The following is a 25832-nucleotide window of genomic DNA, read 5'->3' as shown; positions in this document are numbered from 1 at the left end:
ACTTAATTGGTCTGAAAACAGGAATGGGCAGTAATGTAACTGCTGAACAAATGAATAATACATTTATGGTTGGATAAATTAGTACTTAATTAGGTCCACACCGCAGAATACGGTATATTTACAAATCCAATCTTGCATTTTTTTTATTCATTATGATAATGTTAGTTAAAACTACATGTTGTTCTTTTTCATGGGGCTATTTTAAACAAGACTATTTGCTTTTATTCACACCAGGCTAGGAGAGCTCAGGTTTATGCTGTAAGTAATTTGACTGGCTTATCAATGAGTGGGCTCCTTTACACTCTTCACATCAAAGTGAGGTGTGACACCTATCTGCTTTTCTCTGTAGGAAAAAGCCTGTAGGTATAACACAGTTTCCCTTTTGACGTCAAACACTTTCAGAGGCTTCGCACGGCCAATTGAAACAAGGAGCCATCGTGCACGCAGACAATTGAAATGAAGATGAAAAATGGTTGTGGTGACCCTCATGTTGTAGCTAAGGAGAACGACACAAAGATGAGCAGCATACTAAGCATTTGAAAACCTTTGTTCTTTTCAGTTATTCACCACATACAGCTCACAAACAGAGGGGTCTGGCTATGATTCTACTGTTCTTCTTGTGCGCTGAATTGCGGGTGCATTTTCTTTGAAGCCAGGAGGAAATGAATCAGTAAATGGACATAATAGGCTACATCAAAAGCCACTGTGCTGAGACAGGACTTGGCTCTCATGGTAACAGATACAGCTGTTAGTAAATGCGGGCAGAGCAGCCTTGAAGTAATTGTGAAGACAAATTTAGTTATGTTCCACTCTTTAGAGATAAAACAGATCCAGAATTGGTCAAATGAATCAGCAACTGGCAATTACAAAGATTATATCAACCAGTGTTGCCACAATAATGTAACATACATGTACATCTGTAATATATGGTGATGATTTTTAACATTACTGTGCAGAATTTCCTTTAAAAAGTCTTGCTCTGTTTGTGTTGCCAGTCCACACGTGGCCTGGAATATTTAAGTTCATGTTTACACATCACTATTAGGAGGTATACATCTGTACAATGCCATCAACCAGGACACTTAGCCCACACTTGAAGTGCACACCAAATACCACTTCAGAGTGATATTCAGAGTGTTTCCCATGATTCATGACACTTCACTGCTCCACACTGTAGTCAGATTAGGTCAGTGGTGACAGTAATGCACCTGTACGCTATCAGTAAGCTTCAACCTCTGACTAATGCTGTTAGATTTACAAATGGCTCACTTCTTCACTACCCAAATCATACAGTGTGATATTACTATAGTGTCAGGGCTGGAATACACCATTTGTTGGTTTCTTTCTTTATTCTGAAAGAGTGCATGACTAATTTATGATTAACAATTATCCTGTCACAAAAGCCCCTGATTTCTTGGTTCTAGAGATCCAGTAACAATTAATAATCTTTTTTTTTTTTTGTACAAAAATGACAGTTTCAGCACTTGAATTACTACTAATCTCAGATTATGTGGTTATCTCCGAAATGGTTCATCTATTGTCAACATAATTAATAGTATGGCTTAATACCATACTGTGAGCTCCTTTCTGCTATTTGTTTCTTAATTATTCCATCCCTTTTATAAGCATAGTTATACCATACCGTTTCTATATAACTGTATATAAAACATAATAACTCCTAATATGTTTTATACATTTTGTTTATTGTATTCAGCCCTTTGAATGTTTGTTTTTCTGCTAAAATAATTTTCGTTATCTGATTGGGTTAATTAGAATGTTGTGTTTACAGCTACATTGTAAAACCATTTTAGCTGAAACACCCACGAGCCTCCCACATCTACAGTATGTGTGACAGGGCCATAACCAAGCATGTGCTCTGTATAACACTTGAAGTCTTAACAGATTAACAGGAAAGTACATGTTACCAATTCACCCCCATATCTAGGATTGTAAAGCAAGCTTTCAGACAGCTGAGCTTTTGTTTTGTTCCAGTTCCAGATTTCTTCGAGGACGGCCTCCCTCCCCCTGCTCAGGCTTACCTAAAGGTCTGTTCGGCCGTGTCTGAAGCCAGTCTGAACGACGTGAAAGCCAGCAGCCCCCCTGCAATACTGGGCTCTCCAGCCAAGGAGGCAGTGTTACCATCTTCTGGCATCACAGTGCAGCGCAGAAGCGTTCTACACACTGAAGAGATTGTAAGACGCTCCACCAATATAGAATATCAAAGCACCTTTTTGTTTCTATTCATTTTTTGAGTAAAAGTAACGAGTTGTGGGAGACCAATTGTAGTTAAGTTAAGGAGAATCAAACCATCATCTTTGTTGTTTTCATTTTTATGGCCAGCTCACATGTGAATTTCACAATTAGTGAAATAATCGATTAGTCGACCATTAGATAAGTGACAACCATTTTGATAATGAAATAATTTAGTCATTATTTTAAAGAAAACTTGCCAAACATTTGCTGCCTCCAGCTTCTCAAATGTGAGAATTCTGATGTTTTGTCATACATAATAGTAAAAGTGAAATGAATAGTTTTTCTAATGTCCCATCTTTCATTCCTCGTCATCAGACAAAATGGCAGGACAATCGGATGTCGACCAAGCAGGTGACCATCACAGTGACACAGAGCATCCATCAGGTGGACAAGAACGGGAAGGTGAAGAAGTCCCTCACCACCTACGAGGTTATGAAACCCGTGGAAAGCCTCAAACAGGTGGCCACACAAAACACCTGAGTGCAGGGGAGACTGGAAGAAGCCAAAGAAAAAAGGAAGATGACTGGTAAAACAAGTGAATGGATAGTGTTTTTGTGGAAACATCTTCAAGGTCTGACATGAAGAACGCACAAGAGGGATGAGACGCTGAACTGTACGATTTCGATTGTCATATTGAAAACACGGCTCATTAAAAGTTAACTAGGCCTATTATATGTAATACTGTAAGATGTACTTCTATGGTGCCTGTTACAACAATGTCTTACTGTGCTGTCTTGAAGACATTGACATGTCAAACTGTAGGTTGGTAAGAAAAAAATACAAAATGTGACATTTTACATTACATACAGTATCAGAACAAAAACAAATCAAGAATTCATAGCATATCACAGAAGACAGGAAATCATTACTTGGCACATTTCAAATTTCTCAAGTATCCTAGAATTTAAAAAGCCTTCTCACCCCTATTTTAAGATGCTAACTATGTGTAACTATTATTTCAAGATTGAATATTCACAAACTATACATGTAGTTTTTTCATTTGGCATTCATACATAACATGTAGTTGCTGCTGTACCACAATCTGTATGGCTCAGGAAGGTGAAACTGATTGTGACGATTGCACTATTTACAGTGATGCCTGGACAGGAGTTTGTGATGACAATGTAAAAAAAAAACATTTCTACATTGTGTCGTTTTGTAAAATACAGTGTTACATTTTCTTATCTAGCCGGTCGTGTTTTCTAATGACAATAAATAAATAAAAAAAACATGTATGGTGCTTCTTTTAATGACTTTGTAAGCTGTATATCTTTCCATGTTCAAGGAAAATCAGTTTTACTGACAAAAACATGGGATAAACATATTGGCACTATGAGGAACTTTGGTGACAAACACATGCACTTTTCTGGGATCGTCACACAGTATACATTAAATATAGCAGGTAGGATTGTAGCATCTTCTCTGGCAGCTTGCATTTTTTTGAATGAGCAATTGACGAACAATTGCAGGGTTTCTAAGTGGTCCTTGGGGGATCAGTGACTGTAACAGCAGTTCTGGTGTCAGCTTTGCGTTGAAAGTGTGTGGATCTGTTTTTGGTGGTCGTAATGTATTTGTCCTGATCTGAACAATGGCTCTTCTTTCTCCACCCACTCCTCCACACAGAAGTCTGGGAAGAAGAAATGGATTTCTCTTTGTGCCGACTCAACAGAATCTGAAGAGAATGGAGATCGAAAATATGACCATTTTAAAACCTGGGAACCTGTTTGTGATTTGATAAGCCAATGTGATAATGCATGGGTGTAGGACATCCCATAGGTAAACCCGTTGGCCTATGTAAGAAGCACTGATGAGTCTTACGTCACTTAATACATTTCCTACCTGATCCGTGAGTTGTGTTTCGTGTGTCTGTGAGTCCAAACTGGGCCCTGATCGTAGCAGGCGAGGTGTATCTGGCTCTGAACACTTTGGTTGGTCCCATAAGTTCTCTCCAGTGACGAATGGCGTCCTCTCTGGCTAAAATATACGCTCGCATCGGTCCACTATGGGGAGAGAATTCAACAGCAGTTTGAGTGGTCATGAATCAGTCAAATATGCCACGCAAGCTTCCAGTCATTGCAAAACCATATACTGCTCTGAGTGGCTGTTACAGACATTTGATTTTAAACATTGGATGCAGTCTGTGCTTCAACAGAGAGCCAAATATGGACTCTTCATACAAAATCCAATTTATAGACAATTTATGCTGTTTATAACTTGACTGGCTGACATGCTGAGGATGCTTCCTGTGTCTCCAATAACAGCTACAGCATCCAGAGAAAGGTTGCTGTAGCAACTACTGATTCACTGCTGTGAGGAGACAAATATGACAAGGTGATTACCAGCACTTTTTACAATCCAGAGAGGGCCATGTGGAGCTATAGTGAGCAGGCTACATGCTGATTTTCAGAAAATTGCTCCAGGGCTGTTGTCTGCTGATAATAGAAATTCCTGTTGTGACGTTTCACAAATTGACCTATTGGTGACTTGCTGAGCATGAAATTGGAGCACCATCAATTGACGTGTGCTTTTTCTGCATCAGCCAAGTGGGTTATGTGGTATAGAAATGTCTGTTATTTCAAGAACATCAGACAGAAAAGAGCATTTATCCAAATGCATCAAAGCATCAGTAATTCATTCAACGCTGTCGTGGTTTGGTAAATGTACATGTATCATGTCAGCGTGGAGGCTTACCTTGACATGAATTCAACAAGTCTTTGGTAGAAGAATCGCCCTAAGAAGGAAACCAATGCCAGTTAAACAGAGCTTTAACAATTTCCAACTCTGATTAGCTTAAAAAGCTATTTAACTGTGTGAAACAGGTTTTCATTGGCTAATTTGAATGACAAATCTTTTTCAGTTATCCTTTTGACAAGAGGTTGTTTTACCTCTCTGTGTGTGGGTGTTCTAGCAATACATACATAGCATACATTGAAGGATGAATCACTTGTTCAAACCTACAGTATTTCACAAAAGTGAGTACACCTTTTACACACATTTTAGTAAATATTTCATTATATCTTTTACTGGGACAACACTGAAGAAATTACACTTTGCTACAATGTAAAGTATTAAGTTTACAGCTTGTATAACAGTGTAAATGTGCAGTCCCCTCAAAATAACTCAACACACAGCCATTAATGTCTAAACCGCTGGCAACAAAAGTCAGTACACCCCTATGTTAAATTTCCATAGAGGCAGGCAGATTTTTATTTTTGAAGGCCAGTTATTTCATGGATCCAGGATACTATGCATCCTGATAAAGTTCCCTTGGCCTTTGGAATTAAAATACCCCCCACATTATGCAAATCTAACTAGCTATTAGGCTAACTGACATAAAACCATGCCAATCTCTAGGTATGGTGAAGGGCACGTGATGATGTGGGGCTATTTTAATTCCAAAGGCCAAGGGAACTTTATCAGGATGGATAGTATCCTGGATACTATCCATCCTGATAAAGAGATGATTTTATGGAAAGTACCCCATATTTTCTCTGCACAAGAGGCGTGATCAAATAACTCCGTACGCAATTGGATAGTCCTTCAACCAATCAGACCAACGATCTAGGTGACGTAGCAGCGACAGCGGCATCAACGGGTTGCTGCCATGGAGTGCTGCACTTCGGTGGCCGGCTTGTTGAATGTAAACAAAAAGCTGCTTGGTCGCTTCTCTATCGTCATCGTGTTAAACCCGCCAATAGCGCGCCAGGTGGATAAGCCAGTTTGTGATTGGGTCCCGCAAATTTGTAACGGAAGCAGGATAGATAAACGTACAGGTTTCCAGCCTGAGCTGCAGGGCGAAATCAAATCGCCGGGAGATCGGGCTGGGTTTACCCAGTCTAAACCGGTTAAACCGGTTGCTGTCTCAACTGTTTGGTCAGATATAATCAATAAAGCAGCACTTTGTTCATTTAAATACATTTGAACGGAGATGAGTTGTGTCCACACACCTGAATGTTCAGCGTAAAACCTCTCAGAGTCCTGTCTCTTCCACACAAGATCTTTGCATCTAACAATCACAAAGTTGTTGTCCAGGATCCTCTGGTGGAGAGCCTGAAAGAAGAAAACTGAGTTTACCTTGTTTTGCCATACTGTAGCTGATATGATGATGTATGTAACAATCAAACTGTATCTAAATATGTTAGATTTGTTTCAAAAGCTAGAAGGAAAAGGACAAGCATTTTCTAATGATATGCTTGTATTAAAACAGAGCAGCCAGAGGGATGATACTTAAAACAACCAAATATTCGGATACCTAAGGTCACCTTTTTCTTAAGATGACAACAGGTGGGCCACTTTTTGGGGGCTTTAACTAATGGAATATTTTATGATTAACACCACTTTCATGACTTTGAGGCCTTGGGGCTTGTGAATCTATCAAGACAGCAAATGAAGAAAATGTTATGTTTTTCAATAAAAAAAAAAAAAAAAATGCAATTTCATATAATTATGGACCATTATTATTATTACTATATCTGTGTCTCAAACTTTGGAAAAGCTAGAGCAGATAATTAAAGACAAAATATGCTAAAGGAATCCACTGTGGACCAACTAACTACAATCATTAGATCTAGTCATTTAGAAAGTTTTGATGCTCACATTGATTTTACATCCATATCAGAATACAGCTTTGAAAATCTAACAACCCAATGTAATCCTGCTAAATAAAACATTACATTCATTATACATTTTTTTATTAGTTTCATTTTAAAGAAATTTTATCTGCAGATATAATACATGTTTTCTATAGGCTCAGTCTGCCACTTCTTTAAAAACAAGTCCAAAAACTAGTTCCATGGTATCAGAATTTTTTGATAATTGCCATGGAAACCTTAATTGGCCATGTGACAAGGGCTGGGAAGATTGGCAGAACAGGCAGCCAAGTGGCAGTACTCTGATCCAATAGAAAAATGAGTTTTTCTATTCCCTGCAATATGATAATATTGAATACACAGAGGTCAACACATACTCTTTATCTGATATCACTGCTCACTCTGGAATACTCAGGTGACAGCAATATAGCCGTTTAAAGTAGAAGATATTTAACTGCTAAAGGAGTGTACCTGAATAAGTTTGTAGACACAAGAAGTTAAATGATCATGTAACAGTGAGAGACAGTGAGGAGGTGTGAGCAGCAGCTCACCTCTAACATCACAGGATGAGCTACAGCATCTGGCTTCATGACCGCCAGGGTGAGCTGCAGCACTTTGGACAGGCGGCGAGCTGTTAACAGCATTGTCTACAGAAAAGACAGAAATCAGAGGTTATTATAATCATACACAGTGTGTCAACAGAAATGTAGCTAAGCTAACGGTGGATACGCAGCTATAATTCTTCATCGTGAAACCTAAAAATAAATGCGTGTAAATAATAAGCAGAGAAAGTATTTTACGGTTAGGCTAACGTTACTGCTGAAGAACCTCAAGAAAGCTAAACTGTTCAAGCTCATAAATATTTTCCTTTTAAGTACAAGTCTTTTTGATTTTTGTTTATGTAACTACGTACTCTAATATAAACGTGTTTCTAACGTTAATATGCGAATATTCGCTAACGTTACACGACTCAACGTACCAGTAAGTCCGCTCGTTAATACTGTCCCCAGAAACTAAACCAGCACACATGTTCCCACTGCGAGGGTGACACAAAATAAAAACAAAACAGTATTCGAGTTCACATTGGATGAAAATGTAAAAAAAGATGAGAAAATTCTGCTTCTTGTTTCAGTGCCATTTCACAATACTGCAGCAAAGTTGATTCCTTCCATATGAGTGCTTGAATTCCAATCCTCAAGTTAAATGACAGTGTCCCTCTTCACTGCACTGACCTGCCACCCACCTTTGCCAGGTCACTGTTCACAAATTCCAAATTTAAAAAAAAAAAGCAGAAATGCCTACATCATCAGTCAAAAATACTGATGTTTCTTTATCTTTATTATTCTTGTTATTGTTAAATAAACATATACATGTATACATTTGTATGCATTATTCCATCCGTAACCATGCCTTCATAACAAACAGGATGCTCCGTGCAATTGTTCCACAACCATTTTAAAGTTTAAGGTAGCAACTTTCTCATATGCAGTAGTATCTGTCATTCGAGCAACCATCACTTGGAGTTTTTCTGTTGGCCTGTGAGTAGGGAGATCTAGGCACTGGTAAGATGGAGGGAAGTTTAACATAGTAAATTAACACATACTACCAACAATACAAAGTTGGTTAAATATCAGCAAAGTATTCCTTTAAAGAATCATAATGTCCTCAAATTGTCACATTGGGACTTTAAAGTGCTTTAAAGTACCCAGAGGTTTAGAGCTGTGACCTCATGATGCAAGCAAGGTGTCTTGACAAAAAAAGTCACAGTTCACATTTTAAACCATAGAACTGTAAGTGTAGTGAGAGGCTTGTGGGCCTTAGTGTAGATTATGTTTGGACCTTTGATGAATAGATGCTCTCTAGTAGCTGACAGTCTCTGGGGAGAGACAGCTACATGCAGGGACTGGAAAGAGGGAGATATTTGCCTCTGGAATGTCATCAATGTGGGAGATCAGACATAGGCTATATTATGAGTTACAAACACGGAGCACATTCCAGCAATGTAAAATGGCCACACCCGTGAAAAGAGGAGGTTGTGTGTGTGTGTGTGTGTGTGTGTGTGTGTGTGTGAGAGAGAGATTTGGCTCGGTGATGGATCAAAATGCACCTAAATTATGGTTATGAAGCAGTGTGTGTGTGTGTGTGTGTGTGTGTGTGTGTGTGTGTGTGTGTGTGTGTGTGTGTGTGTGTGTGTGTGAGAGAGAGAGAGAATAGGAGGGAAAAGGGGGGGATGGATGCCCCACATAGGTTTCTCCCACCTGCCCATGGGTTGACACCACAGCTGTTACCACCCAAGAGGGGGTTGGAGAGGACGAGAGGAGATGTTGGGTGGGTGAGGGGTTGAAGGGATATAGCATAAAAACTTATGTACCTACTGTATATATAAACTGTGTACTAAGTTGTATTATTATTCATTATACACAAATTACCAGTAGTGGAAGTACCTACCTTTACTTAAGTGAAAGTACCAATACTACCACAATGTGAAAATACAAAAAATATAAGTAAAAGTCCTGCAGTCAAAATCCTACCTAAAAGTGCAGAAGTATTAACAGCTACTTTCAATAAAATATTAAAGTAAAAGTATTTGTTTGGTAGAAAATAAGCCCTTGTGATTTACATTTTATAATACATTATTACATATGCATCCGTGTGTGATTAGCATTTTACTGTTGTAGCTGGTCGAGGGCTAGAATTAATTACTTTATATACAGTTGTGATGTTTAGTTCATTGGTTCCCAACCTAGGGGTCAGGTCCCTCCAAAGGGTCACAAGATAAATTGTAGGGGCTGTTAGGTGATTAATGGGAGAAGAAAGGGGACTTTATGTTTTGGACTTTTCTCTAATCTTAGCTTTTTGTGAAATATTGAATCATTAAAACCGCATTTAAATAAAAACAGAAGAAGTTTACAGGGTAAACAACTGCTGACAACTCATAGACATCCGAAACATAACAAAGATAAATCTTTATTGTTATTGTATGCGATACAACGAAATTCTGTTGGAGCAATCTTCTCCAAATAGCAGCATAGAGTAAAAAAATAAAGATATACACCTATATATACATACACATCCATACACATACATACATACGTACGCACATACATATATACATTCATACACACATACATACATACATACGTATACAGAGTAAAGAAGATAAAAATATATATACACATATATATACACACGCATACACATATGCACATACACTAACACATTCTCAATAAATAGATTAAACAGCTAAAAACAGTCACAGTCCGATTGCACTGAGGTGGTAAGAGGGGGTAAGAGATGTGTGTATTTTTTGTTATTTATTTTATTTTTTATGTTTGTATGTGTGGATGTGTGTATGATTTTTGTAATATGTTCACAGCTCTGGGGAAGAAGCTGTTCCGGAGTCTATTTGTGCGTTTGCTTGGCGTTCACAGTCTGCTTGAGGGGAGGGTGGTGAACAGGGAGCTCCAACTAGACGTTGTTTAATCTACTTTGTATTGAGCTTTTAATGTGAAATTCTTTCTTACCACCTTTAACCATTATGTAGAAAATCAGTGACCTGGATAATAATGTTCCCAATATTTAACAAATGCACCAGGATAAAATCACATTCCATGTCATTATTTCTCTGTGTTATTTGGACATTTTGGAGCACAGAGTGAAAAAGCATCTCTAACTCCTTCACACCTAAAGAGCTGAAGGAGTTCTCTTTGTTTAATATAACAAATATACAAATATTTAATGGGAACTAAAACCTTCTGAAGTAAAACATATTTAGGAACTTGAAATTCATTATCTTCTTTGATGCCTTCTTTCTCTTCCAATCTAATGTAGATTAAGGAAGCAAATACTTTGAGTTTGGGTGCTCATAGAGACTTAAACCATGTATTGTTTTAACAGGATGAACAGGTTACAGGATGGAACAGAGACCACCATTGATCACTGCTGACTCTTGCTTCAAACATCCTCAGCTGGGTGGCTGATTCAGCTGATCCCCCCTTCTCTCTGCCCACCATAAACCCCATCTCTTGTTTTATCTTAGGTGTCACTACTGCTGCTGCTGCTGCTGTTGCCGCTGCCTCTCCTGCAGTTGTCATTCCCTTTTGGTGGGAGTTGGGCAGCTGACTGACGACCCCCCCCCCCCACACACACACACAGGCGCTTGGGTGTCCATAGGCTGCTCCACATTAATTCATCCGGCAGGAGCCACGGTAAAGGAACATGTGAAAATATGTTCCATATAGAACAAGGGAGAACATTTTCAAACAAACTTTTGAGGATTGGAGAAAAGTTGGAGTTATGTGATATAAAACTGTATATGTTGATAAAGTGTAAGAGATATCTTTTCTCACAAACTGGCCTCGAGTAAGTGACAAAAAGGGCTTAATAAAGTTTCAAAAGGTTCAAAAATGTAATGCATTATCAACTTAAACTAAAATAACATGTTAGTCTGACAAAAGCAATCATGAATGCAGCATGTGGATGAGTTAAGTGTGTGATCTGTACAAACAAAATATAAAATCTTAAAGGATAGGCACATTTTTATTTCACTGTTCCCATAGTTTCCAATGGCTTCCAAAAAATTAACTGATATGTAACACATTCATAGGGAGGATGTTGGAAAGGACTGTGTACTTTGGTACTTTTTAATGGAGCGGTTCTATCAGGAGTCAATTCAATTCAATTCAATTCAATTTTATTTATAGTATCAAATCATAACATAGGTTATCTCGAGACACTTTACAGATAGAGTAGGTCTAGACCACACTCTATAATTTACAAAGCCCCAACAATTCCAACAATTACAGTAATTCCCTCAAGAGCAAGCAGTGCGACTTCCCTCTTGGGAAGAAACCTCGGACAGACCCAGGCTCTTGGTAGGCGGTGTCTGACGGGCCGGTTGGGGGTGTGATGAACAGTGGCAATAGTAGTCACATTAATAATGGAACAGTGATTGGATGTAGCGGGGAGCTGCAGGGTTCAGCAGTAAGCAGTATTACATTGTAGGGCACCGCTGAGCTTAGCAGGGAGTGCAGCAGGACCACGGCGACAGCTGGAACCAGGATCTTGGTGCCAACGTTCTCCAAGGAAATACGCTGGGGGAAAAAACATAAGGACTCCAGGGAGTAAACTCCCCAGAAGCTAGGATTAGTAACAAGCATATCTGGGACGGGATACACACAAATAGTAATAGTAATAGTAATAGAAAGGGAGAGGAGAGAGCAGCTCAGTGTGTCAAAGGAAGGAAGTCCCCCGGCAGTCTAGAACGGCGTAACTATAACAGCATAACTAAGAGAGACAGGTCATAACACACCAAACACAACGTTGACTCTATTTTCCTTAAACAGTGCCAAATCTAATTCTTTTTAGGAAACTTTACTAAGAAATGATCAGGAAATTAGAAAAGTGTGAGTATAGCGTTATTATATATTTGTATATCTTACACAGTGAGACATTGAGATATTTACCACACAATTACTGCACATAATTGTTACTGCTTGTATGCATCTTTATATAGGATGTATCCATATTATACTATACTGTTGAAATACAGCTAAGTTGATACACAGGTTTGTGTATGCTGTAAGTTACATTCTGTCCTTTCTGCCTTTTTCTGCACTGAAACTAGTCACTGATTATGTATTGTGCGTATGTTAATAGACTACTATAATCAATGGAAATCAGGCTTTGTGCATGTCATTATTGACTAGAGAGTTCAGTTTCCACTAGTGTGAAAGACATTTATGAACAAACTACCAGTGTTTAAAAAAAGAAAAGTATGTTATGTAATGTTCAATCCCAAAACACTGATGCTATTATAGTAAATAAGCTGTTGTTTGCGGGCCTGTAAAGCCCTTTGGGAATGTCATTGCAATTAAGGGCTTTATGAATAAACTTGATTCATTATGTCATTTGAATCATCCTCTCTCTCTCTTATACATTTTAAACAGAGGTTTGCCTAATTTGTGAGAAAATAACGTACTCTGGTTTGACCTGTATACTGATCCACAACATTGCAGCTCACCTGTCACCCGGTCACTCAGAGGCCGCCTGGCCATTACAACAGGGCCATTTAAAGGGGGACACAGGCCCCAGGGCAACACCCAGAACCCTTTTATGTCCTAATTGTTTGGTTGGTGAGAAAAGTCAGAGATGTGTTTCCTGTCATAACACCTTTTGCTGCTTTAGTAACAGATCAGAGCCTAATTAGGGCGCCATATTTCAAGAAATCTATATCTTTCTTTCTTTATTTTTATTTCGAAAAAAATAACAATAAAATATAAAAACACAATAAGTGCATAGCAACACATCAAAGAGAAAAAAGAATATCTATTAAGTATTACAAATAATATTTTCAAACTGTCCGATAAGGAGCGGGATGAATATTTATTATTATTATTTCCCACCCACCCCTCATTCAACTTTAAATATTTCCTGTGTGTATATATATATATATATATATATATGAATGAATGAATGAAGCTAAATGTAATCCAGAGAGGACCACCTTTTGTTTGTACATGACCAACGTCGAATTATGTTAAATTGTTACATAGAGCTAAATAGAGATTCTTAATAAGATCTGCATCATTAGAATATATTTTACAGTCCTTCATTCACATATCTAATAACCTCAAAGCATCCATCTTAATGCCTCTGTCCCCTCTGGGAGTGAGTTGCCTTCACCTCTCCATCACCTGTTCTCTCTTTTAGCCTAAATGCCAGTGACCTTTGCCCTTTCTGCTACATCGCTTTACCACACGGGACCAGGCTCCCTGCAACAGCTGTGTCAACCTCAGCCCTGGCAACTGGTGTGCCCAGGGAAGGACAGAGAGTGGCATTAATGTCAGACGACGTAATGAGTCAGCAACATGGCACTGTCTTATCTTTGTTAGGCTATAGCAGCTCTCTTTAAATGTTGGTTTCTCATTGAAGCATCGTTATCCTTTACCCGTTTTAAATGTTAGGTTTTTACTTCCTCATATGGCGGGATTTTTTCTCTCTTACTTGCTGTGTCTTTTTGCTCTTTGCTCTAGTTCCTTACACAATACATACATATACATACACAATACATTATAATCTACAATATGTCTTACATCATCTTTCACTTTGATTCATTGTTAAAACCTACTTTGCAAATACTTTGAGGCAGTATTTGTGAACATAACCTCACTCCACACACACGCACATTTTTCATTTAATCACATGGGAGAGATGTTCTGTTAGGGGAGATTTAAGCCAAGATAGTTAACCTTAGGTATCTCAAGTGATACCTAAGGTTAACTCTCCACCTCCCGCTGGGAGTTTCCTCCAAAGAACAGGGGTTAATCTGCGAGGTTGTCCCATCCTGTGCATGTGCAGGACCTGATCTGGTGTCAGCTGCCAGTTTATTTATACCAATAGAAATCCATGCTATCCACTGTTGAAGAAACTGCTCTGGGGTTAGTCAGTATAATTCCTACTGTACCTGCTGTCCCGAGGGAAATTATTTCCTCTGGCCAAGAAAAGTGTGTTGTGACCTCCCCAGAAGCAGTGGGACATTGGCAACGGGGTAGATGGGTATGACAGAGGGGAAAAAAGTGATTAGCAAACGGGGGCCCCAGTATGCGAACCCAGGTTAAAAATAACCTCACTGACCCAATTTGTCAATAACATGCAACACGACTGCTGAGCCCCTGTGCTGTCTTCTTCCAATTTTGGCTTAATTATTCTTTTAAATAAACTATGAACTTTTAAAGTAGGGAAATCTTAACGTTGAATCACATTCACAAATTAGATGAGCATGATCGTTTTTCATTAGCTCTATAAATTGATCAGCAGACTGATGATTGGAACTCAAATAAATTAAACAGAAGAGGGGTTGACAGATGAAAAAAAATCACAGAGTAAGATGAGATCTTTTGCATGACACATGATGAAAGAGAAGCACATGATTAGATGAGAGACTTTGGCTGCCCCGTTTGTTGGCCAGTTATGTGACAGTGATCAGCTGTCCCGTTAAGAGGAACAGCAGGATCATGATTTGTGTCTTAACCATTGTGTCCGGTGTGAGTGACCAAGAATCCACTCAACACCAAAAGTCATCTGATATTCCCAACACTCCAGATATATCTGGCAAGGCCTTGGCGCATAGCTAACATTTGTGGAAATGTTGCATTTGTGATACACCCTGGCTTTGAGCCATGGGAAATATTGAACAACTGTCGAATTTAGACAACATCCTGTGGTGGAGAAAAACGGGAGCTACAAAGATGTGATGGGGTGGCTATTTGTGGACGGCGAGTGCCTCGAAAATAGCGAGAGGTTTAGGTTTCAATATAAGCCCCCCTCTCTGAGCTCGAGCTTTCTGTGAATGAGGCCCGGGTTCCTATCACACCCAACCCCAGCGCTGATTTTAGAACACAGGTGTTGACCTTAGTGGAGTGGCTTGTGCTTGCAGCAGAGGAAAATGAACCCCTGAGCTCGGCCTGTTTGCCTCCACAGTATTGGTGATTGCTGTATGCTCACACAGATGCTTCGAAACAGACATATAAGGATCTACCGATTCTATATGATCACCTAGAAGATAATTAGCAAGTATGATGAAAAAAACTGATACGTGTACATGATGGCTGATGAGAACTAGTTGCACTTCAAACTCACTCTTTTTTATTTTTAACAATTTCTTAGATTTTTCCCTCCCCACAAATGCAGCTTATATTACATTCATTGTTGCTTTGTAAGTGTCATGGCTGCAGGATGGTCACCTTGTGGCCACCGGAGAATTTATTGCGTGTGTTTATGGTGCCACAAGAGCACCCGTATAACTCACACTCCTCACATATCATTGGCTGTGCTTCATTAACGGAGGTTTATGTTACAGTTTCTCAAATCATTAACCACATTTGGTTGACTCTTAAGCAGATTGCTTTGTATTGTGGCTACTCGACATAGGTCATCATCTGCACGACATCATGTCATCACGTAAAAATTGTCAATGCTTTGTCAATGTTCACTTTTTCCTATACTGTAAATGATACAACAAAACTAGAGTGAAGCGCAGAAAACAAACTGGGATGAAACTCAACCTTGGTTTCAGCTGTGACTCGTGGCCTGCTGTAACTGCTGTTCTGCCTGTACCCCCCAAACCCAATAAAACACGCCCATCGTGCAGTTGCTTCCTTGTTTCTCTCTATCCCTCTCTTACTCCCTTTTTCTTTTTTTTTCCTCCAAAAAGGAGCCATTGACATTCGGTGTAAAATACAGGCAGGGTGGGGTGGGGGCTGAACAGAGAAACGGCAGGGGTGTAGGGTATCTCGAGCCCAGTGCGAACAGCTGAGAGGTGTGATTTCACAGGCTGGCTCCCCCCTGTCAGGGCCCTGATTGGGCCGGACAGGAGGCGCAGGAGAGGCCCGGGCTTCTAAAGGACACCAACAGGTGGGAGGCCGCTTTGGAGGGGGGTGCTCCTGGCGGGATAGAAAAGGCCGATCTGCAAGGCCTGTTGTGGGCACAATCCACCAGGCCAGATATGGAAGAGGATGGTTGATCGCAGGATAGCTGAGGTGAAGAGAGCAGAGGGGCAGGATAAAGTTGTGGAATGGTTCTTGGGGAGGGATAGTTGAGATGAGTTTTTGGCTTTAAAGGGTGGAAAGGGCAGCATCAGGGACAAGGCATAAGGTTGGTCTGAGAGTTTAGTCTTTTCGGTGTGTTTCTGGTCCCAGTGTTCAAGTTTTTGTAGTTTTTTTGTTGGTGGTTAATATAAAAGGTTAATATTTGAGATCAACAAATGTACAGTACATTGACATGGTTTTCTGTTGAGTCAAAAGTCTTACAGATTCAGACGTTGCAGACTTTTTAGTCATTCTAGTTTCCTTGATTTGCAGCACCATTTGAAAAAAAAGCATGTGTCAAACCAGTTGTTAGATGTTTTCTGTATGTTTTACGATAGATACAGCACACCATGGCAGAGCCTGACACCTCTGTCAGGTGAGGGGAAGCTGAGGGTGTGACACAGGAAGGGATCAGGAAATTCTCATCACAGTCTAATCAAAGAAAAAGGGCTAGTCTTTCTAATGGCCATTTGGTTCGGAGCTGGTTGACATAGCAGTGGTTAGGTTGATCAAGGAAGTCACCGCAAGACAGTGTAGGAGAGGCTGGCTGAACCCAATGTGGCCTGAAGCTCAACTCCAGCTGCCCACCACAAGAAAACCACAATAGGAGACGCAACGGGAGTCAATAAAGGTGAGTAAAAAAACATTTTCTATGCATTTTAAATATAAGCCCTTTTAACATTGATTTCTTATTTCTGTTCTTAAGAAATTACATTATTACAGTTGTTGGGACTTGGCATGGCATAATATTTAGGAAATAGCAGAGATTGTGACCTTTGTCTGCTGGAAGTCAGAATTTGCCTCGCCCTTTCAGAGTTATTTAATCACAAGGGAGTTCAGCATCATCACATTAGCATTACCCATCAAAAAACTGCATGGGCTGGCATTTAGAGGTATTAATCTTAAATCTAATACTTATTGTCAGGTACAAACAATATTTATTTTCGTATCAGATAGTCCTTGTATTAGAAGATAACAGTAGGGGAAAAACATATGAAATTAACCTTAAATAAGCCATACTTCTAACAGCAATAAACTTTAAACTATGTCAAACTAAAGTTTGAATATCTAACAAGTCTGTGGCGCAGATGACCAAAGCCGCCATCATGTGTTTCTTTAACCCTATCCTTCCTCCCTCGCTCTGTCACAGTTAAACATTGTTAAGCCGGTTGTTCCTGCTACTCTGCAACTGTGACTATGAAAGGGTGCTTTGTGTCCGAGGAGCGGTGACTCCAGTTGTTGCCCCTTGTGAAGACATGCTTCCTTATATCCCCATATTAATACATCACTTATGGAATGTAAGGAAGTGTGTGGTTTCAAGGGGACTTGAGCGCCAACCTCACTGGGAAGTAGAGACACACTGATTTGGTTTTTGATTTAATGTCTATTTTTAAAATTGAATGACAGTTTTAGAAGATGTAGCTTCATTCTCCACGATTGTCTGAGTGTACCTTTGTCTGTTTCATGAGATGGGAGGGGGATATCAGGGTTAATGAGCGTGTGTGTGTGTGTGTGTGTGTGTGTGTGTGTGTGTGTGTGTGTGTGTGTGTGTGTGTGTGTGTGTGTGTGTGGCAGGACAACAGGTGAAAGGCCTGTTCCCTCTCCTTCAGCTCAGGCACATGCACAGTTAGTATTACTCAGGGACTTCTTGACAAAATTCCTGCCCTGCCCCAACGGCTGACAGTCAAGGAGGATTGACAGACCACAGCTGTCACCCATTATAGCAACCGCTCTCAAAAAAGGAAGAGGGGAGGGAGGGCAGAGATGTGGAGCTGTCACTGAGAGTGAGGGTTTACTCCTGTAGGCTGGATTTGGAAGGAAATAGGGCGATGTCACCTGCTGTCAGGGTTCCCAAACTCTTTAAATAGGAACTATCTGCATGGTTACATGGAGACACTTGTTTCTGTGTTGTAACTATGCAGGATATGTCTGTAGGGACTCAGTGATAACATTATTTTTTTTTCTCTCTGTGTTTCATCAGGTAAGGCTCAAGAGGACATGATGGCCTGACCCCTCGAAGATGATTTCCCTCTACTATTTCCTCTCTTTCTCCTCTCTCATGTCCTTCTTTTTCTATGTCCTCTACCCCTATAACCTTCCCTTTCTCCCCCCTCCTCACAGCATGTCCCCTTCCTGCTCCCCTTCGCTCAGCCGCCTCTTGCAGCTGAAGCAACACGCCTTGCTGTGGCTGGTCAAACGGAACCAAGTCAGGTGTTTCTGTGAGGTTTGGTCCCCTTCAACCAGCTACTGCGTCGTGAATTCAGTCAGCGTGGAATCAAAGACACAGTGGCGTTGTGGTGTACGCTGCATACTTTGGGGGATTTGTTATTGATAGATTATTTTTGTTCTCCGGTAGTTTGGTGTTGGTTGTTTCCTGTATGACAGTGGATGTTTGAAAAGGCAAATAAAAGATTGCTGACAACATACAGTGGTGAATTAAAATTTCTTCTAAATGTCTTCTTCTAAAATGAAATATGCATAGAGTCAAATTTCCCTATACGATACCATTTAAAACTGTGTATGTAGGGTTTTTGTTGTGTTTGATAAATAATAGAGTGGTAGAAAATAATTAACCTTTGCCCAAGTATTACTCTGATAACAGTCTAAGTAGTCAGTACAGTTAAAGTCTGATGATAACATTTTGCATTACACTACGAAAGGCTCCTTAATTGGTAGTAAATATGTGCAATACATTCAAAAATAACTTCACCAGAAAGGGAAAAGAGACTCAATGAGACATGGTGACTGTAAAATAATAATAATGATAAGTAATAACAAGGTTATGATGACTTTTATTAACCCTGTTTTCCATTTCATGTAGGATTATGTTGTGAGAAGCTGTAGTCTTTGTCATATATCCTTTAGCATATTCAAAAAGGCAGCAGAAAAAAAACGTGACCTGTAAATGGAATTGCTCAATATGAAACGGAACGTTTATTTTTTGTCACAAACAAATAAAAAATATGCAGTGTGGCTAGCCATCTATAACAGTATGAAGCCATTTTCAGATACACATCTCATTACATAAATGTGATAGAGGAAGTAATTCCGGAAATTGGACAAAAAATACAGACCCTACAAAAATGTCATTATCATTATCATTATATTTGTGTGATTGATTGTTTGTTTAAAACTCTTGAGTCAAATTGACAGTGCACCCTGAGTCTATACCAGAGGATTCAGATTCAGAGGATTCAGAACCACGGTCAGCCTCTCTGCTTCTAACAATAATATTGGTTATGTTCAGTGATGTTTGGTGTTTTTAGTGATAATGTAGCCAATGCCAGCAAGACAGACTGGAGGTCTCTGAAGAAACTATCCTGTTTTGTGAAAGTCCCAGGTTTTATACCCATTTCCATCACCCATCTGTGTCCTTGAAAAACTCACGAAACCCCTACCCAAGTAGTCAGCAAATCCCAAAAATGTTAATAAAAAGAAGAGAGTCTTTAAAATAACTTGCGTGTGTTATTTGTTTGGTGTAATATACTGCATTTTTGTATGTTATGGTAAAGAAGGCTAACTTTCAAAATGAACACTCTCTGAGATATACAGTATGACTTCAGACTGAGATGTAGGCTATTATAGAACAAAAGCTTACAACTAACAACCATTTATAACAAAATAATTCATCATAATAAATCAATTGCTGCTAATTTAATCCCATCCCATCGAATAGAGGCGATAGCAGCATTTGCTAATCCACAAGGGGGCGATATACGTTTTCCAGAGTGGTAGTTTTCTGCAGCAGCAGTCAGCAGAGGAAGTTAAGCAGCATCGTAAACATGGCTGACAGTGGAGTGACAGGTGAGTTCGGGAGTGTGTAACAGCTGGACTTTATAACTGTTTCTTGGTATTATGATAACTTTGCTGTGGGCGCAGCGCGGAAATGTCTTCCGTTTATACTCCGTGTTTTTGTGTTTGTGTGTGGTGGAAACCCTCTGCTTGTGCTGCTAACGTTAGCATTGCAAGCATGTCAACGGAGCGCGAGACAGTACGTTAACGTTTGTAGTTTAACGGCAGACATCGTGATGCTATTGCATCATCTTTTCGAGTAGTTGTTTAATGAACAGAACAACTGAAAATGCCTGTTTTAAGTTCCACTGTGCTGTGCAGGTGATGGTAACGTTAGCCAGCCAGTAATGTGACTAGTGTCGTTAGCATGATGCAAACCTAACAAGTTCAGTGTCATACAGTCAGCTAATAGTATCACCAAAGGACTGGTAGGTAAATAAAGACTGGTCCTGTCATTACTGCGCGTTGTCATAAAAACAACAGTATGCGACAAACTGATCATAATCATATAATCATCCATTGGTTGTTTTACAGATGAACCTATCACTAAAGATGGCGTTCATCGAGCAAAGGTTAGTAATGTAACGTTACTTACATTTTTCCAGTGGTATTCATAAAAGGCTATTTGGCTTAATTTGTGTGTTGTTTTTTTTCAACCCCTGCTTAACATGTTTGCTTAATAGACTGAAGGCAAAGAGCTGACCAAAGAGGAGAAGCAACGGCTGAGGAAAGAGAAGAAACAGCAGAAGAAAAACAAAGAGAGAAAAGATGAGAAGGCTTCACAGGAAAGTGAAAAGAAGAAGAAGAACAAAGAAGAGAAGCCTGTCAGTGCAGCTGCCCCAGCTTCCCAGCCTCCAACACAACCCTCAACACAGAAAGGTGCATATTATATGGACACCACCAATGACTGATGTAGTTGAATGCATGGAAATGTGTCACATAACCCTCACAGCAGATTGCTGTGCAGTGAGCATCAATTGCTAGCAGCTGAGAGTGGATTACATATGTGATATTTGTGAAGTAAATGTTCTTTCTGTGATCCAATAATTAATCTGTACCCTGACCTTGCTGTGTGTCCCACAGCTCCTTCAGCAGTGCCTGCTCCTGCACCGGTTCCTGTGCCTGTCTCAGAAACACCTGCCCTGGCAGACAAGCCAGCTAAGAGTAAAGCAGACTTGAAAGCAGAGAGGAGAGCTCGGCAAGAGGCGGAGAGGGCCTCCAAACAGGCTGCAACAAGCAAACCTAAAGCACCGCCTAATGAGCTGCAGCCAGGTACTGTTGTAGCCAGGAGGTCTGCGTAAGTAGTGACACTCTGAAATTCTACTTCATATACTGTGGAGAAAGTCACACTTTTTCTGTGTTTCCAGTGGTGAAGAGGCTCCCAGAACATGTCCAAGTGGACAACCCGGGTGTTTTAAAAAAACTGGCAAAGAAATTGGAAAGACAACAGGTTAGCTACTTTATGTGTCATCTCTAAAAACCTTCAATCATAAAAGCATGCTTTGTCTGATTTAGGAGAGCTTGCCTTGACATAATGAGCATACACTGCCAGTCATACATTTTGTGAGCATCCTGTGTTGGCATTTTTTGTTTAAATCTTAAGCACAATGAGATGTTGACTCCCATCACTCTTATTGGTAATAACAAACACCAAATGTCTGCTGCAGGTGCCTAATGAAAGGGATCAAGGATATCTATGCCATTTCCAGTTACATTTGGTCACTTCCAGTAAAATGAAAGTAATTTCTGAGTTAACTTATAACTTGTCATTACTCATTCTTTAATGATAGTTCTTGAACCGTTATCATCAACCTTAAAATACAGAGTGTTAAGAAATGGCAGTGTGTAAATCATGTTTTGTCACTGGTTGCAACCTCACATAACCATGAGTCATAACTGCATGTGATCATACCTAACATTTCTTTCAGACACCAGGGTGCAATGCTGCTACAAATGTAAAGGTCTGACTTTCCTAAATGCAAATGTGTGCCACTGACATTTGTCTAGTTTTGTTTGCTAACCTGTAATTGTTATCGTACCTAGCACCACTATGGAACTGAAAAGTTAAGGATGCAAATTTGTTGTTTGGTCCATTGAGACAAAGGTGGTGTGTTGGTGGGATGTGTTCGTTTTATAAGGTGGTAACGTCTTCATCGTTTCTTTTTGTTCTTTGCATGTTTACCCACAACACTGAGCTGTTTGCTGTGCAGGTTTATGTTTGCAGTCCATCTTTGTGTTTGGAGAGTTTTTACAACAAAATCATACATAATAAAACTTAGTTTTTCTGTGTTGCCAAAGATAAACATTTGAGAGTAGTCTTTAATCGGTAATACATGAATTTGGCTCTATAGCAACCTATATTTATCCCTGTGGTCCATTCAACTTTACTTATGAATTTTGCCAAGGCTGTGCTGTGAATGTGTGTTAACCTCATGATGTCAGTTTTAACTTCAGAATTCTTGGGAATTGATGGCAGTGGGCTCTAATCTGATTCATTTCAGATCCCACTCCGGTCAGACTACGGCTACAAAGTCAGCCTGTTTTCTCATCTCCACCAGTACAGTCGCAAAGCCCCTCTAACACAGCAACTCAGGTAAACTGAAAATATACTATATAGTACAGTAAGTTGTTTGTGTTGTCTGAGAAGAGTTAGATTTATGTAGTGCCCATAATTTGTCTTAATCTCTTAAAATGACGTTACATCAGACTGTTTTTGTCTGTTGCAGCATTCCCTCCACAGTGATTCATCCTGCTATAGTTCGCCTGGGTCTCCAGTATTCACAGGGCATTGTGGCAGGATCCAATGCGCGCTCTGTTGCCCTGCTGCATGCTTTCAAACAGGTACAGAGAACACACTGTTTAGGCTTTACCGTCCCATTGTCCTTCGTCTCCTGTGTTTAGACCAAAAAAGCAAGCATTCATTTATTTGTAATTACGTACAATGAAAATGCAAGATGGAGAAACACTCCTCATAGCCTTCATGTTGTTGCAATGTTACTGTTTCCTTCATTTCCTCCTTCATACAAAGTTAAGTCAGCAATACAGTCCAGTATCAAGCAATGCAAAGTTTAGCTCCTGGCTGTCCATCCAACAATGCAGCTCAGTGTCACATTTTCAGCAGCCAGCACACCCACCGCAATATCTTCAGAAATTGCATTCTCTAATGTTAGGTTGACATAATTGTTTTTATTGTGAACAGATTTAAAATGAACAAACTAAAAGCAATGCTATTTTTCCCGCTTCAGGTAATAAGGGACTATACTACGCCTCCAAATGAGGAGCTATCTAGAGACTTGGTCAACAAGCTGAAACCTTATATCAGGTACAAAAAAAAAAAATTTTAGTTTTACTGAGTCTTAATCAGCAAATGTTTTACTACTAACTGTTCTCCTAATGTGCCACTTCATGAATTAAATGTTACAGTTTAACAAATAAAATTAATCGTTTGATTTATTTTTCTTGCAGTTTTTTGAATCAGTGTCGCCCTCTGTCAGCCAGCATGGGTAATGCAATCAAATACATCAAGAAAGAGATCTCCAATATTCCTAGTCAATGCAAAGAAGAAGAGGTCATTGTCACATTTGTTTTTCTCACAATTCAGCCAGAAATCATAAAGTTAACATGTTGCAGCGGACGTATTCTATAGATTAGACTTAATATTACTGATTACAGTTGCTATCTCTTCCCCCCTCTCATGCAGTCTCTCTTTCTCTGTTTAGGCAAAGAGCAAACTGCTGAGCTGTATCGAGTGCTACATTGATGAGAAGATCATCCTTGCTGCTAAAGCTATTGCCAAGTCCTCCATAGAAAAGATCAATAATGGAGATGTCATCCTAGTTTATGGATGGTAAGCCTCTGAGTGTGTATTTTAGTTTCAGCTGTAGAGTCTGCAGTTCCCAATTACCAGGCATTGCTTCATTGTTTGTCATTCAAAACAAATGCAATGCTCGTGTATCCAGACCTAAAATCCTACTTTTTAACCACGCTAACACTTTCTCTTCCCCATTTCTGGTCTCGCCCATAAAACTCTCACCCTCCTTCCACATTCTCCTCTGACATCACCACCATCTCTCTACTCCCTTCTTTCTCTGCTCAGCTCGTCGCTGGTCAACCACATCCTGTGCGAGGCCTTTGAGAAGAACATAAAGTTCCGTGTAATCGTGGTGGACAGCAGGCCTCGACTGGAGGGCCGGGAGGCCCTGAGGCGCCTTGTCCAGAGAGGCATCAGCTGCACCTATGTCCTTATCTCGGCCGTCTCCTACATTCTTCCAGAGGTACATTCGAGCCTTGGTAGAGAGAGCAAGGCATTGATATTTACCCAAGGAGTAGTCAAAGCGCGTTCAATTTCTTACTCAGTTTTTTTGTGCATTTTATGTCATAACACCTTGAACTTGGGCCTCCATAGGTATCGAAGGTGTTCCTTGGCGCTCACGCTCTGCTGGCCAATGGTTACGTAATGTCTCGCGTGGGGACGTCACAGATAGCTCTGGTGGCCAAAGCCTTTAACGTGCCTGTGCTGGTGTGTTGTGAGACCTACAAGTTTTGTGAGAGGGTGCAGACAGATTCCTTCGTGTCCAATGAACTAGGTATGGGGGGAAAAAAATAGTCCGCGGCTCGTTGAATTGTTGAACATAAATATAAAATTTCAAATGCTGACTCTGTATCGATCAGATTTCTTCCAAACATCAGATTAGAGAATTAATCTTTATCTGTCCTCGCCAGATGACCCCGATGACCTCATTGTGACCCGTAAAGGGAAGACTCAGCTAGAGCACTGGCAGGACGTGCCCTCACTCGGCCTGCTTAACCTGGTGTATGACGTGACGCCGCCTGATTTCGTGGACTTAGTCATCACGGATCTGGGAATGATCCCGTGCACCTCGGTCCCTGTGGTGCTGCGAGTCAAAAATGTGGACCAGTGAAGGACCTCCTGCTCACATCAGTCTCTGTGTTTTTGATCTGGGGAGTTTGCAAGCTTGAATACTTGCATACCAAATGCTCTTAGCATGCAATAAATATATATCTGAAATGGCATAAGCTTTTTAACCAGAGTCCATGTGTGATTTTATGATAGAATTGGATAATTACAGAGGCTTGATTCTCTTGGGGTGAGGAGGGTAGTTCTGTCCTTTTTAATATTGGGTATAGGCACGAAGTTAATAGATCCATGTTGTGAACTGTTTCTTTACAACAGAACATTTAATTGCCATTATTTAGAGCAGAACAATTCCACTGTGTTTCACAACACGCACTCGTGGTCAACCACAGCATGCCATTTTAAAAGCAGCCAGAAATGCTTCCCTAATTACAGTTGGAGCTGCAGTATCTCTGAAGAGTTTATGTGAGCCAGGAAATTCATCTGATGTGTTTTTAATGACCTGATCAATTGAACAGGATAAAGAAGAGAAAGATGTAAACCAAACATTTTTTGGCATAGGATCTCAGATTGTGTGTGTCCGCAATGGCAACACATGATGCTCGCGTTCTTGAAACTTCGTATTGGCACACATTTTAGTCTTGTACGTGAGGGGGAAACAAGTTGGAAGGAACAACATTTTATTCACAGTGCACACTATGAGCAGCCCTAGAACTGCTTGTGACACTTTCTTTT

General features: G+C 40.0%; 3 protein-coding genes and 1 long non-coding RNA gene across 8 annotated transcripts in view; 3 read left to right on the top strand and 1 right to left on the bottom strand.

Moving 5' to 3' along the window:
* Positions 1-3076, top strand: part of baalcb (BAALC binder of MAP3K1 and KLF4 b) — a 94710-nt gene extending 91634 nt beyond the window's left edge. For both annotated transcript variants that reach the window (XM_028604598.1, XM_028604599.1), the window contains 2 exons: positions 1993-2192; positions 2569-3076. In XM_028604598.1, the coding sequence (XP_028460399.1) occupies positions 1993-2192; positions 2569-2733 (365 nt within the window). In that variant the 3' untranslated portion in view covers positions 2734-3076. The remainder of the gene's footprint in view (positions 1-1992; positions 2193-2568) is intronic.
* On the bottom strand, positions 964-7958 carry nme6 (NME/NM23 nucleoside diphosphate kinase 6). 4 transcript variants are annotated; one of them, XM_028604596.1, is made up of 6 exons: positions 7643-7808; positions 7394-7489; positions 6201-6303; positions 4945-4984; positions 4093-4253; positions 964-2745 (listed from the first exon to the last, which is right to left on the bottom strand). In XM_028604596.1, the coding sequence occupies exons 1-6, from the start codon at positions 7697-7699 to the stop codon at positions 2705-2707; spliced, it is 498 nt and encodes a 165-aa protein (XP_028460397.1). In that variant the 5' UTR covers positions 7700-7808; the 3' UTR covers positions 964-2704. The 4 variants fall into 4 exon arrangements, with proteins under 4 accessions (XP_028460397.1, XP_028460395.1, XP_028460396.1 ...); XM_028604594.1 differs by lacking the exons at positions 964-2745; positions 7643-7808 and adding exons at positions 2910-3925; positions 7822-7958; XM_028604595.1 differs by lacking the exon at positions 964-2745 and adding an exon at positions 2910-3925 and having other exon boundaries at positions 7756-7816.
* Positions 7959-16153: 8195 nt separating this feature from the next.
* Positions 16154-18853, top strand: LOC114573442 (uncharacterized). Its single transcript, XR_003694899.1, has 2 exons — positions 16154-17060; positions 18411-18853. It is a non-coding gene; the product is annotated as an uncharacterized LOC114573442 (long non-coding RNA).
* A 1282-nt stretch (positions 18854-20135) lies between these two features.
* Positions 20136-25267, top strand: eif2b4 (eukaryotic translation initiation factor 2B, subunit 4 delta). Its single transcript, XM_028604699.1, has 13 exons — positions 20136-20233; positions 20756-20793; positions 20905-21100; positions 21305-21493; positions 21589-21671; positions 22723-22814; positions 22948-23062; positions 23467-23543; positions 23687-23789; positions 23941-24068; positions 24318-24495; positions 24627-24807; positions 24944-25267. The coding sequence occupies exons 1-13, from the start codon at positions 20212-20214 to the stop codon at positions 25141-25143; spliced, it is 1602 nt and encodes a 533-aa protein (XP_028460500.1). The 5' UTR covers positions 20136-20211; the 3' UTR covers positions 25144-25267.
* The last annotated feature ends 565 nt before the right edge of the window (positions 25268-25832 follow it).

The sequence above is a fragment of the Perca flavescens genome, chromosome 18, assembly GCF_004354835.1.
Source record: "Perca flavescens isolate YP-PL-M2 chromosome 18, PFLA_1.0, whole genome shotgun sequence".
In the NCBI taxonomy this organism is placed as follows: Eukaryota; Metazoa; Chordata; class Actinopteri; order Perciformes; family Percidae; genus Perca; species Perca flavescens.
Note: the sequence above shows the minus strand (reverse complement) of the source record. Positions and strands in the feature narration are given on the sequence as shown.